The 19,407-nt window shown below is 52.4% G+C and overlaps 1 protein-coding gene across 2 annotated transcripts in view; it reads right to left on the bottom strand.

The window, feature by feature from the left end:
* The window catches only part of CCKBR (cholecystokinin B receptor), a 105,352-nt gene extending 94,547 nt beyond the window's left edge, over positions 1-10,805 (bottom strand). Inside the window, exon 1 of one of the 2 annotated variants that reach the window (XM_083170615.1) lies at positions 9,627-10,805. In XM_083170615.1, coding sequence (XP_083026741.1) covers positions 9,627-9,819 — 193 coding nt within the window. In that variant the 5' untranslated portion in view covers positions 9,820-10,805. The remainder of the gene's footprint in view (positions 1-9,626) is intronic. The other variant, XM_083170614.1, reaches the window with a different exon arrangement.
* Positions 10,806-19,407: the final 8,602 nt, after the last annotated feature.

Here is a 19,407-nt window from a genome sequence, read left to right as displayed (position 1 = left end):
TCCTCCACCAGCCCCTGTACCATTATCCCTCCTCACCCAGCCCCTGTACCATTATCCCTCCACCACCAGCCCCTGTATCATTATCCCTCCTCCACCAGCCCCTGTACCATTATCCCTCCTCCACCACCAGCCCCTGTACCATTATCCCTCCTCCACCAGCCCCTGTACCATTATCCCTCCTCCACCAGCCCCTGTACCATTATCCCTCCTCCACCAGCCCCTGTACCATTATCCCTCCTCCACCAGCCCCTGTACCATTATCCCTCCTCCACCAGCCCCTGTACCATTATCCCTCCTCCACCAGCCCCTGTACCATTATACCTCCTCACCCAGCCCCTGTACCATTATCCCTCCACCACCAGCCCCTGTACCATTATCCCTCCACCACCAGCCCCTGTACCATTATCCCTCCTCCACCACCAGCCCCTGTACTATTATCTCTCCTCCACCAGCCCCTGTACCATTATCCCTCCTCCGCCAGCCCCTGTACCATTATCCCTCCTCCGCCAGCCCCTGTACCATTATCCCTCCTCCACCAGCCCATGTACCATTATCCCTCCTCCACCAGCCCAGTACCATTATCCCTCCTCCACCAGCCCCATACCATTATCCCTCCTCCACCACCACCCCCTGTACCATTATCCCTCCTCCACCACCAGCCCCTGTACTATTATCTCTCCTCCACCAGCCCCTGTACCATTATCCCTCCTCCGCCAGCCCCTGTACCATTATCCCTCCTCCGCCAGCCCCTGTACCATTATCCCTCCTCCACCAGCCCATGTACCATTATCCCTCCTCCACCAGCCCAGTACCATTATCCCTCCTCCACCAGCCCCATACCATTATCCCTCCTCCACCACCACCCCCTGTACCATTATCCCTCCTCCACCAGCCCCTGTACCATTATCCCTCCTCCACCAGCCCCTGTACCATTATCCCTCCTCCACCAGCCCCTGTACCATTATCCCTCCTCCACCAGCCCCTGTACCATTATCCCTCCTCCACCAGCCCCTGTACCATTATCCCTCCTCCACCAGCCCCTGAACCATTATCCCTCCTCCACCAGCCCCTGTACCATTATCCCTCCTCCACCAGCCCCCGTGCCATTATCCCTCCTCCACCAGCCCCTGTACCATTATCCCTCCTCCACCAGTCCCCAGTACCATTATCCCTCCTCCACCAGCCCCCGTGCCATTATCCCTCCTCCACCAGTCCCCAGTACCATTATCCCTCCTCCACCAGCCCCCATGCCATTATCCCTCCTCCACCAGCCCCTGTACCATTATCCCTCCTCCACCAGCCCCTGTACCATTATCCCTCCTCCACCAGCCCCCATACCATTATCCCTCCTCCACCAGCCCCCATGCCATTATACCCCCTCCACCAGCCCCTGTACCATTATCCCTCCTCCACCAGCACCCGGACCATTATCCCTCTGCCAGCCCCCGTACCATTATTCCCCCTCCGCCAGCCCCCAAACTATTCCTGCCCCCGCTAGCCCCCGTACCATTATCCCTCCTAGCCAGCCCCGTACCATCAGAGTACCACGTAACAGCAGCATCCTATCAGAGTACCATGTAATGGTGGCTTCCTATTAGAGTACCACGTAATGGCGGCATCCTATCAGAGTTCAACGTAATGGTGGCATCCTATCAGAGTACCACATAACGGCAGCATCCTATCAGAGTACCACGTAGTGGTGGCATCCTATCAGAGTACCACGTAAAGGCGGCATCGTATCAGAGTACCACATGAAGGCAGCATCCTATCAAAGTACCACATAAAGGCAGCATCCTATTAAAGTACCAACAAAAGGCGGCATCCTATCAAAGTACCACGTAATGGTGGCATCCTATCAGAGTACCACATAACGGCAGCATACTATCAGAGTACCACGTAATGGCGGCAGCATCCTATCAAAGTACCACGTAACGGCAGCATCCTATCAGAGTACCACATAACGGCAGCATCCTATAAGATTACCACATAATGGCGGCATCCTATCAGAGTATCACGTAAAGGCAGCATCCTATCAGAGTACCACGTAATGGCGGCATCCTATCAGATTACCACATAACGGCGGCATCCTATCAGATTACCACATAACGGCGGCATCCTATCAGATTACCACATAACGGCAGCATCCTATCAGATTACCACGTAATGGCGGCATCCTATCAGAGTACCACATAAAGGCAGCATACTATCAGAGTACCACGTAATGGCGGCATCCTATCAGAGTACCACGTAATAGTGGCATCCTATCAGAGTACCACGTAATGGCGGCATCCTATCAGAGTACCACATAACGGCGGCATCCTATCAGATTACCACATAACAGCAGCATCCTATCAGATTACCACATAATGGCGGCATCCTATCAGAGCATCACGTAAAGGCGGCATCCTATCAGAGCATCACGTAAAGGCAGCATCCTATCAGAGTACCACGTAACGGCAGCATCCTATCAGAGTACCAAGTAATGGTGGCATCCTATCAGAGTACCACGTAATGGCGGAATCCTATCAGAGTACCACGTAATGGCGGCATCCTATCAGAGTACCACATAATGGCGACATCCTATCAGAGTACCATGTAATGGCGGCATCCTATCAGAGTACCACGTAATGGCGGCATCCTATCAGAGTACCACGTAATGGCGACATCTATCAGAGTATCACGTAATGGCGACATCTATCAGAGTATCACGTAAAGGAGGCATCCTATCACCGAACCACGTAAAGACTTTAACCACTTGAGTGGTATGCGGTGAAATTTTCTAGGCTCAGCTGCGCTGCCGTAGCGGGCTGTCTCGGAAAATTTCCGGGTATACCACTATGTAGTAGGTGCGCACCAATGGTGCCTCAATCGGAGCACCACTGGCGCACTACCTTTAGGGGTCGGTTCCCCCCTCCATCACTCCCCCACCCCTCATGTCGGTCCCTCCGCTCCGGTGTACCCGGCGTACGACCTCCCCCGCCGCCAATCACCATACTGTAGTGACGTAGGCTGCAGGCTCTGGGATTTTCGGGGTGGCTCAGGGGGACTCGGGAGAGTTCAGGCCCCCGAGTCCTCCCGAGCCGCCGCAAAACATCCCCGAGCCTGCCGCCTGTGTGGGCAGGGGAGCTCCGGCGTACTAACGAGGCGGCTTCCTACGATCTGTGATGGGTTTTGCTGGGGCAGGACAAACCCTGGTAGGTTTGTCCTGCCCCAGCAAAACCCACCACTCAAGGGGTTAAGGGAGAGATGTACTAAAGGGAAAATGCGGTAAAACCCCCGTTTTACCGCATTTTCCTATGTACTATTACCCGACCGCACCGTCACCGCAGTGTAGGGTATCGCCACCTTTGGGTGGCGATACCCTATAGAAGCCTATGGGCTTCTTTTCGCCGCCCGACGCCTCCGCCGAAAAACCCGCTGACCCCCCTCTCCCCCTCCCTCTCTTACCAGATCCAGGTCCTCCTGGACCCGGAAGGTAACACCTTCCTCCCCCTAGTGACGCAGCCGGACGTCCTTCCGGCTGCAGGGGGGAGGAAGAGGCGCCGGGGACAGCTTGCATAGCTGTCCCCGGCGTGAGGGATGCAGAAGGGGGCAGAGAGGTGACGGAGACCCCCCGCACACCACATTCCAGGTATCGCGGGGGGCCTCCGTCACCGCATCGCGATGCCAGCCGCATATGTTAGTACATATGCGGCGGCATCGCGGCGGGGGGGCCGCGATGGGCGGCGATGTATTTTAATACATCCCGCCCTTTAGCAGCACAGAGGAATACAGGAGTCAGTAGCACAGGACAGGATAAGGGGACGTCGAGTATGAGGGGTTACAGCAGCACAGAGGAATACAGGAGTCAGTAGCACAGGACAGGATAAGGGGACACTGAGTATAAGGGGCTACAGCAGCACAGAGGAATACAGGTGTCAGTAGCACAGGACAGGACAAGGGGACGCTGAGTATGAGGGATTACAGCAGCACAGAGGAATACAGGTGTCAGTAGCACAGGACAGGATAAGGGGACCCTGAGTATGAGGGGTTACAGCAGCACAGAGGAATATAGGGGTCAGCAGGACAGGATAAGGGGACACTGAGTATGAGGGTTACAGCAGCACAGAGGAATACAGGGGTCAGCAGCACAGGACAGGATAAGGGGACACTGAGTATGAGGGGTTACAGCAGCACAGAGGAATACAGGAGCCAGTAGCACAGGACAGGATAAGGGGACGTTGAGTATGAGGGGTTACAGCAGCACAGAGGAATACAGGAGCCATTAGCATAGGACAGGATACGGGGACGCAGAGTATGAGGGGTTACAGCAGCACAGAGGAATACAGGAGTCAGTAGCACAGGACAGGATAAGGGGACACTGAGTATGAGGGGTTACAGCAGCACAGAGGAATACAGGAGTCATTAGCACAGGACAGGATAAGGGGACGCTGAGTATGAGGGGTTACAGCAGCACAGAGGAATACAGGAGTCAGTAGCACAGGACAGGATAAGGGGACACTGAGTATAAGGGGCTACAGCAGCACAGAGGAATACAGGTGTCAGTAGCACAGGACAGGACAAGGGGACGCTGAGTATGAGGGATTACAGCAGCACAGAGGAATACAGGTGTCAGTAGCACAGGACAGGATAAGGGGACCCTGAGTATGAGGGGTTACAGCAGCACAGAGGAATATAGGGGTCAGCAGGACAGGATAAGGGGACACTGAGTATGAGGGTTACAGCAGCACAGAGGAATACAGGGGTCAGCAGCACAGGACAGGATAAGGGGACACTGAGTATGAGGGGTTACAGCAGCACAGAGGAATACAGGAGCCAGTAGCACAGGACAGGATAAGGGGACGCTGAGTATGAGGGGTTACAGCAGCACAGAGGAATACAGGAGCCATTAGCACAGGACAGGATAAGGGGACGCAGAGTATGAGGGGTTACAGCAGCACAGAGGAATACAGGAGTCAGTAGCACAGGACAGGATAAGGGGACACTGAGTATGAGGGGTTACAGCAGCACAGAGGAATACAGGAGTCATTAGCACAGGACAGGATAAGGGGACGCTGAGTATGAGGGGTTACAGCAGCACAGAGGAATACAGGTGTCAGTAGCACAGGATAAGGGGACGCTGAGTATGAGAGGTTACAGCAGCACAGAGGAATACAGGTGTCAGTAGCACAGGACAGGATAAGAAGACGCTGAGTATGAGGTGTTACAGCAGCACAGAGGAATACAGGTGTCAGTAGCACAGGACAGGCTAAGGGGACGCTGAGTATGAGGGGTTACAGCAGCACAGAGGAATACAGGTGTCAGTAGCACAGGACAGGATAAGGGGACGCTGAGTATGAGAGGTTACAGCAGCACAGAGGAATCCAGGTGTCAGTAGCACAGGACAGGATACGGGGAAGCTGAGTATGAGGGGTTAAAGCAGCACAGAGGAATACAGGATTCAGTAGCACAGGACAGGATAAGGGGACGCTGAGTATGAGGGGTTACAGCAGCACAGAGGAATACAGGAGCCATTAGCACAGGACAGGATAAGGGGACGCAGAGTATGAGGGGTTACAGAAGCACAGAGGAATACAGGAGTCAGTAGCACAGGACAGGATAAGGGGACACTGAGTATGAGGGGTTACAGCAGCACAGAGGAATACAGGAGTTATTAGCACAGGACAGGATAAGAAGACGCTGAGTATGAGGTGTTACAGCAGCACAGAGGAATACAGGTGTCAGTAGCACAGGGCAGGATAAGGGGACGCTGAGTATGAGGGGATACAGCAGCACAGAGGAATACAGGTGTCAGTAGCACAGGACAGGATAAGGGGACGCCAAATATGAGAGGTTACAGCAGCACAGAGGAATACAGGAGTCTGTAGCACAGGACAGGATAAGGGGACGCCGAGTATGAGGGGTTACAGCAGCACAGAGGAATACAGGTGTCAGTAGCGCAGGACAGGATAAGGGGACGCCGAGTATGAGGGGTTACAGCAGCACAGAGGAATACAGGACTCAGGAGCACAGGACATGATAAGGGAGCGCTGAGTATGAGGGATTACAGCAGCACAGAGGAATACAGGAGTCAGTAGCACAGGACAGGATAAGGGGACACCAAGTATGAGGGGTTACAGCAGCACAGAGGAATACAGGTGTAAGTAGCGCAGGACAGGATAAGGGGACGCCGAGTATGAGGGGTTACAGCAGCACAGAGGAATACAGGTGTCAGTAGCGCAGGACAGGATAAGGGGACGCTGAGTATGAGGGGTTACAGCAGCACAGAGGAATACAGGTGTCAGTAGCACAGGGCAGGATAAGGGGACGCTGAGTATGAGGGGTTACAGCAGCACAGAGGAATACAGGAGTCAATAGCACAGGACAGGATAAGGGGACACCGAGTATGAGGGGTTACAGCAGCACAGAGGAATACAGGAGTCAGTAGCACAGGACAGGATAAGGGGACGCCGAGTATGAGGGGTTAGAGCAGCACAGAGGAATACAGGTGTTAGTAGCGCAGGACAGGATAAGGGGACGCCGAGTATGAGGGGTTACAGCAGCACAGAGGAATACAGGAGTCTGTAGCACAGGACAGGATAAGGGGGAGCTGAGTATGAGGGGTTACAGCAGCACAGAGGAATACCGGAGTCAGTAGCACAGGACAGGATAAGGGGACGCTGAGTATGAGGGGTTACAGCAGCACAGAGGAATACCGGAGTCAGTAGCACAGGACAGGATAAGGGGACACTGAGTATGAGGGGTTTCAGCAGCAGAGAGGAATACAGGTGTGAGTATGAGGGGTTACAGCAGCACAGAGGAATACAGGTGTCAGTAGCGCAGGACAGAATAAGGGGATGCCGAGTATGAGGGGTTACAGCAGCACAGAGGAATACAGGAGTCAGGAGCACAGGACAGGATAAGGGGACACTGAGTATGAGGGGTTACAGCAGCACAGAGGAATACAGGTGTTAGTAGCGCAGGACAGGATAAGGGGACGCTGAGTATGAGGGGTTACAGCAGCACAGAGGAATACAGGTGTCAGTAGCGCAGGACAGAATAAGGGGATGCCGAGTATGAGGGGTTACAGCAGCACAGAGGAATACAGGAGTCAGGAGCACAGGACAGGATAAGGGGACACTGAGTATGAGGGGTTACAGCAGCACAGAGGAATACAGGAATCAGTAACGCAGGACAGGATAAGGGGATGCTGAGTATGAGGTGTTACAGCAGCACAGAGGAATACAGGTGTCAGTAGCACAGGACAGGATAAGGGGAAGCCGAGTATGAGGGGTTACAGCAGCACAGAGGAATACAGGAGCCAGTAGCACAGGACAGGATAAGGGGACACTGAGTATGAGGGGTTACAGCAGCACAGAGGAATAGGTGTCAGTAGCACAGGGCAGGATAAGGGGACGCTGAGTATGAGGGGTTACAGCAGCACAGAGGAATACAGGAGTCAGTAGCACAGGACAGGATAAGGGGGACGCTGAGTATGAGGTGTTACAGCAGCACAGAGGAATACAGGTGTCAGTAGCACAGGACAGGATAAGGGGAAGCCGAGTATGAGGGGTTACAGCAGCACAGAGGAATACAGGTGTCAGTAGCGCAGGACAGAATAAGGGGACGCCGAGTATGAGGGGTTACAGCAGCACGTAGGAATACAGGAGTCAGTAGCACAGGACAGGATAAGGGGACGCTGAGTATGAGGGGTTACAGCAGCACAGATGAATACAGGTGTCAGTAGCACAGGACAGGATAAGGGAACGCTGAGTATGAGGGGTTACAGCAGCACAGAGGAATACAGGTGTCAGTAGCGCAGGACAGGATAAGGGGATGCCGAGTATGAGGTGTTACAGCAGCACAGAGGAATACAGGTGTCAGTAGCTGAGGACAAGATAAGGGGACACCGAGTATGAGGGGTTACAGCAGCACAGAGGAATACAGGAGTCAGTAACGCAGGACAGGATAAGGGGACGCTGAGTATGAGGGGTTACAGCAGCACAGAGGAATACAGGTGTCAGTACCAAAGGGCAGGATAAGGGGACGCTGAGTATGAGGGGTTACAGCAGCACAGAGGAATACAGGAGTCAGTAGCACAGGACAGGATAAGGGGACGCTGAGTATGAGGTGTTACAGCAGCACAGAGGAATACAGGTGTCAGCAGCGCAGGACAGGATAAGGGGACGCCGAGTATGAGGGGTTACAGCAGCACAGAGGAATACAGGTGTTAGTAGCGCAGGACAGGATAAGGGGACGCCGAGTATGAGGGGTTACAGCAGCACAGAGGAATATAGGTGTCTGTAGCACAGGACAGGATAAGGTGACGCTGAGTATGAGGGGTTACAGCAGCACAGAGGAATACAGGTGATAGTAGCACAGGACAGGATAAGGGGACGCTGAGTATGAGGGGTTACAGCAGCACAGAGGAATAGAGGAGTCAGAAGCACAGGACAGGATAAGGGGACGCTGAGTATGAGGGGTTACAGCAGCACAGAGGAATACAGGTGTCAGTAGCACAGGGCAGGATAAGTGGACGCTGAGTATGAGGGGTTACAGCAGCACAGAGGAATACAGGAGTCAGAAGCACAGGACAGGATAAGGGGACGCTGAGTATGAGGGGTTACAGCAGCACAGAGGAATACAGAAGTCGGTAGCACAGAACAGGACAAGGGGACGCTGAGTATGAGGGGTTACAGCAGCACAGAGGAATACAGGTGTCAGTAGCACAGGGCAGGATAAGTGGACGCTGAGTATGAGGGGTTACAGCAGCACAGAGGAATACAGGAGTCAGAAGCACAGGACAGGATAAGGGGACGCTGAGTATGAGGGGTTACAGCAGCACAGAGGAATACAGAAGTCGGTAGCACAGAACAGGACAAGGGGACGCTGAGTATGATGGGTTACAGCAGCACAGAGGAATACAGGGAATAATAGCACAGATTAGATTATGTATGTAGTTAGTGGGCGCTGGACAAGACTGAAGGGTAGATTTATTAGGTCCGGTGAAGTGATAAAGTGTCTGGTTTTTATCACCGGCCAATCAGCTCCTACCTGTCTTTTTTCAAACCAAGCCTGTAACTTCACAGGTAGGAGCTGATTGGCCGGTGATAAAAACCAGACACTTTATCACTTCACCAAGCTTAATAAATCTGCCCCTGACTCCCTGCAGCAAGCTCCGCTTTTCTGGAACTTGTAGTGCACCTCCCCATCGGTCACTGTCTGGGAGTTTCCTGTGCCAGCTAACACAGGGGAAGCGTGTAATAGTAACAATAGCGGGTAGGGAGAGATGACAGCACCTCCATATGGTGCGGACCGCTCCGGTTATTACCCCATCCCTGGGCCCTACGTGAGGCTGTAATCTCTACTCAGTAACATGTCACAGACACCCAGACGCATGTACACAAGCACTACAAGGTCCAGAATGGCAGAGTTTTCTGCAAGGACTTAGTCTGGTCCGGCGTCCCGGCGGCGTTCCCCTGCTGTTGGGTCTGTAATTCTCTTGTTTCCACTGATATACAGTACATCCTGAAAACATGACCTGTTGGTGGTACTTGAGGACTGGATGCCTATAATATTTATTGGGCACAGGAGAGACCCAGGACTACGGGTCCCACCAGGTACCCCATGACCCCCCTCCTCCTTACCGGTGGGGTTCTGGGTTTTCCTCGGCCACAGGGACTCGCAGCTGAGGTTTAAGCCCTGGAGGCCAGCTGTCAGGTTCCCGGTGGCATTGGTGGTCAGGTTGTGCCAGCTGGAGCTGCTGAGCCTGTGGAGAAGGCTTTGTCTGCACAGAAGCTCCTGGTAAGTGATGTTCCCTGGCAGCCGCAGGTTGTCCATCTTCTCCCCTTGGTCCAGGTTATGTGAGGGCTCCTTGTGTCATCTCCTATATCCCCAGAGCCAGGTGTGCTCTCATGGTGACTTCCCTGTCACTTTGTGTCTCTCCTGCCTCTTCCCATGCTTGTGCCTCCTGTAGAGTAGTAGCAGGTTGCTCCTGTGCTGGCAGTCAGAGACTGGGACCAGTCAGCGTGTGTGCTGGGGATAAGCTCACATTCCCACCACTGCCTCCTGCTCTGTACTGTGTGTACAGTGCTCGGGCTCCCTCCTCTGGCTGTCTGATAGTACTGCAACTATCAGCTGTCACTGAGGAACACAATGAGATGGCTAATTCACAGCAACATCAATGGGACTCCTGGCCAACTCCTGGCAGCTGTGGTGATTGACATGTGTAATTAGATGTCCTGGGTCAGAACTCTGCTCTCTCCTGTAAGACAGTGTGAAACAGATAGCACTGTCTCATCCTCTCCCCCAGTGGCACCCAGCACTTCAGCGGCTTTACTGATTGATAGATAGATAGATAGATAGATAGACACACACATGAGAGAGAGACAGACAGAGAGAGAGAGAGAGAGAGAGAGAGAAAGAGAGAGAGAAATGAGGATAAAAAGGCAAAGAGGTGGGGAAGAGGGAAAAAAAGAAAAGAAGTGGGAGACTGCAGAGAGAGACATAATTGAAAGAGAGAGAGGATTAAAGAGAGCAGGAGTAAGAGAGAGACTGATGGAGAGAGGGGGAGAGAGAATAACAGGGGGACAGAAAAAGGAAAAAAGTGGAGAGAGGAAAGAAAAAGAGAAGAGACGGGAGGGTCAGAGAGAAAGGATGAGAGGAGGGAGAGAGGTTATGAAGAGAGAGAAGGGGAGACAGAGGATAAGAGAAAGGATAGGAAGAGAGAGCAGGGTGAGAGGATAGGAAGAGATGGAGGGATAGAGGATAGGAAGAGATGGAGGGATAGAGGATAGGGGGAGAGAGAGAGAGAGGGGGGAGAGAATAGGAAGAGAGAGAGGGAGAGTATAGGAAGATATAGAGGGAGAGGATAAGGAGAGGGAGAAAGGATAGGAAGGGAGGATAGGGACAGAGAGGGGGAGATGATAAGAAGATGGAGAGGGGGAGAGGATAGGAGGAGATAGAGGGAGAGAGGATAGGGAGAGAGGGGGTCGAGGATAGGAGGAGATAGAGGGAGAGAGGATAGGGAGAGATAGATGGAGAAAGGATAGGAATATAGAGAGGGGAGAGGATAGGATGAGAGAGGGGGGAGAGGATAGGGACAGAGAGGGGGAGATGATAGGAAGAGATAGAGGTGGAGAGGATAGGAAAAGATAGAGGAACAGAGGACAGGGAGAGAAAGGGGGAGAGGATAAGAGGAGATAGAGGGAGAGAGGATAGGGAGAGAGAGGGGGGCAATGATATAGAGAGAGGGGAGATAATGGAAGAGGAGAGAGAGGAGGGCATATACAGTAGGAAGAAAGAGGGGGACAAGGGATGTGAGATTAAGGATAGAGAGTTAGAGGGAATAGAGAGGAGGGAGAAGAGGATATGTAAAGAGAGACAGCAAGAAATATAGAGAGTAGGAAGAGCGAAGGGGAGACAGGTAGAGAGAAAGGATAGAAAGTGTGAGAGAGGTAAGAGGAAATGAAGACCGGTAGGAAGAAAAAGGTAAGAATACGAGGAGAGCGCGAGGAGGGCATATAGGAAGAGAGAGAAAGGAAAATGAGATGTGACAGCTAAGAGAGAGACTAAAGGATAAGGAAAGAGAGAGAGAGGGATTAGAGATATGGGGGAGAGGTGGGGAGAGAATAGGTAAAGAGAGGTAGATAGAGGGTAGAGAGAATAAGGAGAGGATAGGGAGAGATAGCGAGGAGACTGAGGGAGAGGATTAGCAGAGAGATAGAGAGATGAGAGGTGCTGAGAGAGGATACAGAGAGAGAGAGAGAGAGAGGGGGGGGAGAATAGAGAGATTGGGGTGGAAGATAGGGAGAGAGGACAGGGAAAGGGAGAAAGATAGAGTTGAGAAAGAGGGGAGAGAGAATAGGGTGATAGAGAGGGGGAGAAGATAGTGAGAGATAGAGAGGGAGAATGAGAACAATAGATGGGATAGAGAGGGAGATAGAGAGGAGAGAAGTGGAGGTAGAGGAAAGGGACATAGGATAGAAAGGAAAAATAGGGGAGAGGATAGGGAGATATAGAGGGAAGAGGATAGGATGAGAGAGAAAAGGAGGGACAGAGAGGAGAAAGGGAAAGAGGGGAGAGAGAATAGGGTGATAAGGAGAAATGGTGAGTAAGAGAGAGAGATAGAAAGAGGGAGGTAGAAATATAGAGTTAAAGGAGATAGAATAGGAAGAGACAGATAGGGAGAAGAAAGGGAGATAGAGGGCATAGAGAGGGGGGGAATATTGAGAGAGATGGAGGGAGAGAGATATAGGCGGGAGAGGATAGAGAGAGAAAGGGCAGGGAGAGATAGACAGGGAGGAATAGATAGAGGGGAAAGAGAGGGGGTGAAGATAGGAGAGGATAGGGAGAGAGGGGGACAGGGGATATTAAGAGATAGACAAGGAGAGAGAGGGTGTGATAGGATTGAGAGAGAGAGAGACAGGGAAGATAGGGAGAGAGAGCAGAGAGAGGTGGAAAGTGAGATAAACAGGGTGTGAGATAGAGAGGGGGAGATAGGGATAGAAAGAGATGGAGGGAGGGTTAGATAGGAGAGATGAGGAGAGGATATGGAGAAAGGTGGACAGAGGATAGGGAGATATAGACAGGCATGATAAGAGAGGGGTTTGGGAGGAGAGGGAGAGATAGACCGGAAGGGATAGAGGAGAGAGGGGGAGAAAAAAAGATGGGAAGAGAGAGTATAGGACGGGAGTTCGTAGGGGAGAGAGAAGCGAAAGAGGGGAGAGTATAGGGAGAAATAGAGAGGGAGGAACAGAGATAGAGAGGAGATAGAGAGGGAGTTAAGAGAGGGGGAGAAGATAGGGAGAGACAAGGAGGATAGAGGGGATAGAGGTGGAGGGGAGAGGATAGTAAGAGGGAGAGAGAGGGGATAGAGAGGAGATAGAGAGGAGATAAGGAGAGGGAGAGGATAGGGAAAAAGAGAGGGGAGAGAATAGAGAAAGAAGAGAGAGAAAGAAGATAGGGAGAGAGATAGATAGAGAGGGAGAGATAGATGAGAGAGAGAGAGGGGAGAGAAGATAGAAAGAGATAGACATGGAGAGATAGAGGGAATAGGGAGAAGAGATGGGAGAGGATAGGGAGATAGAGAACATAGGGGCCCATTTCCTCCTAAATATTTGTGGTTAATTCCCCCCAAACTCCTGGTTAGCAATGAATATTAAGTACCCCCCATGTATCATGGAGGGAACGCAGCAGGAAACTCCAATCCAAGCTGCAATCCCTCCTTCCTTGCCACCAGCCACATCCCCCATAGGTTTTGCATCACAGTAGGTGCCTGGGCTACCAGCATTCTAAAATGGCAGGAGCCCATTGTAGCCTATTGCTACAGACCGCACTGCCATTGGGGCAGTGTTGTGAGCAGGGTCGGGGGGATGGGGGGCTGTCCCTGTGTCTGCAGGGACATATATACATACAGGAGAAAGGAATGTGCCCAGATCGCATTGCATATGTGATCCAATAGGAAATGGGCCCCATAGAGAGGAGAGAGGGTTGTCAGGGCCAAGGTTGTCGTGAATCCGGATGAGAGCAGATTCCCGATTGGCTGGGTGTACAAGGATGGAAGCTAGCAAGTTTGATGTAAGACCTACCTGTACTGTATTCATAAAGAAGAGGTTTACAAGAAGAGTCAATGGCTGACGGTAGGATGTCTGATACTAGCAACTGGGAATGTCAGCAATGCAGGAAGCAGGATCACTTGAAGCTGGGGACACCAGCAATGCAGGAAGCAGGATCACTTGAATCTGGGGACACCAGCAATGCAGGAAGCAGGATCTCATGAAGCTGGGGACACCAGCAATGCAGGAAGCAGGATCACATGAATCTGGGGACATCAGCAATGCGGGAAACAGGATCACTTGAAGCTGGGGACATCAGCAATGCGGGAAGCAGGATCCCTTGAAGCTGGGGACACCAGCAGGACAGGAAGCAGGATCACTTGATGCTGGGGACACCAGCAATGCAGGAAGCAGGATCACTTGAAGCTGGGGACACCAGCAATGCAGGAAGCAGGATCACATGAAGCTGGGGACACCAGCAATGCAGGAAGCAGGATCACATGAAGCTGGGGACAGCAGCACTGCAGGAAGCAGGATCACATGAAGCTGGGGACACCAGCAATGCAGGAAGCAGGATCACATGAAGCTGGGGACAGCAGCACTGCAGGAAGCAGGATCACTTGAAGCTGGGGACACCAGCAATGCAGGAAGCAGGATCACATGAAGCTGGGGACAGCAGCACTGCAGGAAGCAGGATCACTTGAATCTGGGGACACCCGTAATGCAGGAAGCAGGATCCCCTGAATCTGGGGACACCCGTAATGCAGGAAGCAGGATCACTTGAATCTGGGGACACCAGCAATGCAGGAAGCAGGATCACTTGAATCTGGGGACACCAGCAGGACAGGAAGCAGGATCCCTTGAGGGACACCAGCAATGCGGGAAGCAGGATCCCTTGATGGACACCAGCAATACAGGAAGCAGGATCACTTGAAGCTGGGGACAGCAGCAATGCAGGAAGCAGGATCCCTTGAGGGACACCAGCAATGCAGGAAGCAGGATCACTTGAAGCTGGGGACACCAGCAATGCAGGAAGCAGGATCCCTTGAGGGACACCAGCAATGCAGGAAGCAGGATCCCTTGAGGGACACCAGCAATTCAGGAAGCAGGATCCCTTGAGGGACACCAGCAATTCAGGACGCAGGATCCCTTGAATCTGGGGACACCAGCAATGCAGGAAGCAGGATCACTTGAATCTGGGGACACCAGCAATGCAGGAAGCAGGATCACTTGAAGCTGGGGACAGCAGCAATGCAGGAAGCAGGATCACTTGAAGCTGGGGACAGCAGCAATGCAGGAAGCAGGATCACTTGAAGCTGGGGACAGCAGCAATGCAGGAAGCAGGATCACTTGAATCTGGGGACACCCGCAATGCAGGAAGCAGGATCACTTGAATCTGGGGACACCAGCAATGCAGGAAGCCGGATCACTTGAATCTGGGGACACCAGCAATGCAGGAAGCCGGATCACTTGAATCTGGGGACATCAGCAATGCAGGAAGCAGGATCACTTGAATCTGGGGACATCAGCAATGCAGGAAGCAGGATCACTTGAATCTGGGGACACCAGCACTGCAGGAAGCAGGATCCCTTGAGGGACACCAGCAATGAAGGAAGCAGGATCCCTTGAGGGACATCAGCAATGCAGGAAGCAGGATCCCTTGAATCTGGGGACACCAGCAATGCAGGAAGCAGGATCACTTGAATCTGGGGACACCAGCAATGCAGGAAGCAGGATCCCTTGAATCTGGGGACACCAGCAATGCAGGAAGCAGGATCACTTGAATCTGGGGACACCAGCAATGCAGGAAGCAGGATCCCTTGAATCTGGGGACATCAGCAATGCAGGAAGCAGGATCACTTGAAACTGGGGACACCAGCAATGCAGGAAGCAGGATCCCTTGAGGGACACCAGCAATGCGGGAAGCAGGATCCCTTGATGGACACCAGCAATACAGGAAGCAGGATCACTTGAAGCTGGGGACACCAGCAATGCAGGAAGCAGGATCACATGAAGCTGGGGACATCAGCAATGCAGGAAGCAGGATCACTTGAATCTGGGGACACCCGCAATGCAGGAAGCAGGATCACTTGAAGCTGGGGACACCAGCAATGCAGGAAGCAGGATCGCATGAAGCTGGGGACACCAGCAATGCAGGAAGCCGGATCACTTGAATCTGGGGACATCAGCAATGCAGGAAGCAGGATCACTTGAATCTGGGGACACCAGCAATGCAGGAAGCAGGATCACATGAAGCTGGGGACATCAGCAATGCAGGAAGCAGGATCACTTGAATCTGGGGACACCAGCAATGCAGGAAGCAGGATCCCTTGAGGGACACCAGCAATGCAGGAAGGAGGATCCCTTGAGGGACACCAGCAATGCAGGAAGCAGGATCACTTGCAGCTGGGGACATCAGCAATGCAGGAAGTAGGATTACTTGAAGCTGGGGACACCCGTAATGCAGGAAGCAGGATCCCTTGAATCCGGGGACACCAGCAATGCAGGAAGCAGGATCGCATGAAGCTGGGGACACCCGTAATGCAGGAAGCAGGATCCCTTGAATCCGGGGACACCAGCAATGCAGGAAGCAGGATCGCATGAAGCTGGGGACATCAGCAATGCAGGAAGCAGGATCACTTGAAGCTGGGGACATCAGCAATGCAGGAAGCAGGATCACTTGAATCTGGGGACACCCGCAATGCAGGAAGCAGGATCACATGAAGCTGGGGACACCAGCACTGCAGGAAGCAGGATCCCTTGAGGGACACCAGCAATGCAGGAAGCAGGATCCCTTGAGGGACACCAGCAATGCAGGAAACAGGATCCCTTGAATCTGGGGACACCAGCAATGCAGGAAGCAGGATCACTTGAAGCTGGGGACACCAGCAGGACAGGAAGCAGGATCACTTGAATCTGGGGACACCAGCAGGACAGGAGAGCAGGCTTACTTGAAGCTGTGCTAAGTTAATACGTCCACATCCATTAGTAGGCCGCCCACCAATACTTTCCACACTGGGCAGCACTGATCACAGTGAGGCTGCAAGAAAAAAAAAAGCCCATACAATGAATGGGCAGCCTGTGATTGGCTGAGCGCTCTCTCAGCCAATTGCTGACTGGCTAAGAGAGCACTCAGCCAATCACTGGCTGCCCACTCATTGTATGGACTTTTTTTTTTCTTGCAGCACTGAAAGCTCCCTGCTCTGGCTCCCCCTGTCTAGATCTCCGTTACCCTCACCGGCATCTGCCGCCTGTGTCCCCCCCAGCGTCCCCCGCCCGCCACCTCGATGTCCGACGCCCCCCTGCTCCCTCCACCTTGCAGCTCCCTGGGGGCTGTATATGCATAGTTGCAGACTTTTGAGCTGCCCTCTCTGGGAGAGGGCAGCCAGCTCTGTCAGGCAGGGGGGCGGGGCCATTTCCAGGACTGGAAAAAGAGGTGGTCCGGGGGCGTGGCCACACAGGGGGCATGTCTACAGCATCACAGCATTTTAGCCCTGCCCCCCGCCGTGCAATGCCGGTATTTCAGTCATTGCATTGCGGGGGCGGGGCTAAAATGCCTCGATTGCAGCATTTTACCTGCGGACCCCCCCCCCCCCCCCGCCCCGGGACACATTCCGGGAGCTGGGGGGGATATGCAGGAGGATTGCCACCCTTTCCGGGGGACCGGGAGGGGGACCCGATTTCCGGGACCCTCCCGGCCATTCCGGGAGGGTAATTGCTGGGTACACACCAGGACGACTAGGGCACGATTCTGTCAATTTAGATCCAATTCCGACCGGTTGTATGCAGATTGTATGTACTTTTGTGTGTTTTTGTCATTTATTTGATCCGATTCCGATCCGATGCGCGTACACGCCACTCGTTTGGTCGCTGCAGGTAGGATCCCTCAATCCCAGGCCGGCCGACCGTCAATCGCATGCAGATCATGAGTGTTTTTTGCCGCCTCCGTCGGCCGTCCGTCGGTGCGTCCGTCGTTTGATCCAGCCTATTTGAGTGGCATTTAGTAAACACTCCCCAGGCGCCATGTTTTTCCACATAGCAAACAGTGCTGGTGCAGCAGTTGGACTCTCCTTCTTGTCTCATCTCCCAGAACAACAACCTGGTATGTTTGCACTCCCAATGCTCTCCTATGCATGCCCACTGTTGCCACCAATGTATATAGTGTGTATAGAGCACTGGTTTGGCAACCGTGCACCCGACCATGTCACTGTTTGCTCGGGTGGGCCCCATGTGTGTGTGTATACATATAACCATTGTCCACCATTGCAGTATTCCATGCACTCCTCTCTGCTAGGCTCCATTCACCTGTGTGTGTGTGTGTTTGTGTATATATAGATATATACATATAACCATTGTCCACCATTGCAGTATTCCATGCACTCCTCTCTGCTAGGCCCCATTCACCTGTGTGTGTGTTTGTGTATATATAGATATATACATATAACCATTGTCCACCATTGCAGTATTCCATGCACTCCTCTCTGCTAGGCCCCATTCACCTGTGTGTGTGAATAGCAATCTGCACAATAAAATGTATAGTGGTTTTCATAAAAGTTTATTAACATTTTAAATACTTAAAACATAAGAACTAGGTAAACTGGTAACTATAACTATAAACATTTAAATATGAAACAAAACATGGATATAACTATATAACAACTAAAATGGTTTTATCTTTTTACAGTCCCAATGTCCAACGCAAAAGAACAAGAATTTTTAGAAGGGTTTATCGAGAAGTATCGTTCACACGAATGCCTGTGGCGAACCAAGTCCAAGGAGTATTCAAATAAAATGAAAAGAACCCAAGCCTTGGAGGACTTGTCTCGCTACAGTCTCCCATTTCACCCAGAGGCCAATGTAGAATGGGTGCGGAAACGCATCCAGAATCTGCGCACGGTGTTCTTAAAGGAACACAAGAAGGTGGAGGCTGCAAAGAAGTCTGGTGCTGGAGTCGACGAGATGTATCAAACATCGCTCTGGTACTACGACAGGTTGACGTTCACCCTCAGCCAGGAGTCGATGAGGACAGGAGTAGTCCTGATGGTCGAACACGAAAACCAAGAAGTCATGGCGCAGGAGGAGGAGAATTCGCAGTCTGCATCGGTGAGTCTATTTTTTGGGCTATCTAATTGATTCCTCCTGCCAATCCACAGCCCCCTCCCCATTAAAGTAGGCCATGTACTCTTCCCTCACCTGTTTGGCTCGTGCACTCCCTGTGAAGTGTTGTGTTGGGGTTTGCAAGGAGGATATCGGCACTACCTCCTCTGGCAGATCTTGGTCTTCTTGGAGTGCTGTGCCTGTAGCCCTTTGCTGTGTGGCTTTTCTGCGGAGCAAATTGTGCAGGACACAGCACGCCGTGACAACCCAGTCAATTTTGTCCACCCTCAGGTTAATGGCAGTGTGGAAAATGCGAAACCGGCTAGCCAGGATGCCAAAAGCATTTTCCACAATACGCCGTGCCCTGGATAGCCTGTAGTTAAAGATCGTTTTGTCATGGTTCAGGCCCCTTTGCGCTTATGGCTTCATGACATGCTCGTGCAGGCCAAAAGCCTCGTCTGCCACAAACACAAAGTTAAGCCCCTGTTTAGTTTCCTGGACAGACGGCAAGTGAAGGGTGTTCGCTATGAGCCTTTCGTAGAACTTTGTGTCCTTTAAAGTGCCACCATACGATGCACGGCCATTCCTTCCTACATCCAGGAAGATAAACTCATAGTTCGCATTCACCACAGCCATTAGTACAATGCTAAAATAGCCCTTGTAATTAAAGTAGTAGGAACCACTATTGATAGGCTGGGCTATGCGGACATGTTTGCCATCAATGGCTCCACCGCAATTTGGAAAGTTCCATCGCTGTTCAAACTCCTCTGCGATG

The sequence above is a fragment of the Crinia signifera genome, chromosome 2, assembly GCF_055691185.1.
Source record: "Crinia signifera chromosome 2, ASM5569118v1, whole genome shotgun sequence".
Taxonomy (NCBI): Eukaryota; Metazoa; Chordata; class Amphibia; order Anura; family Myobatrachidae; genus Crinia; species Crinia signifera.
This window is presented reverse-complemented; position numbering and strand designations above follow the sequence as displayed.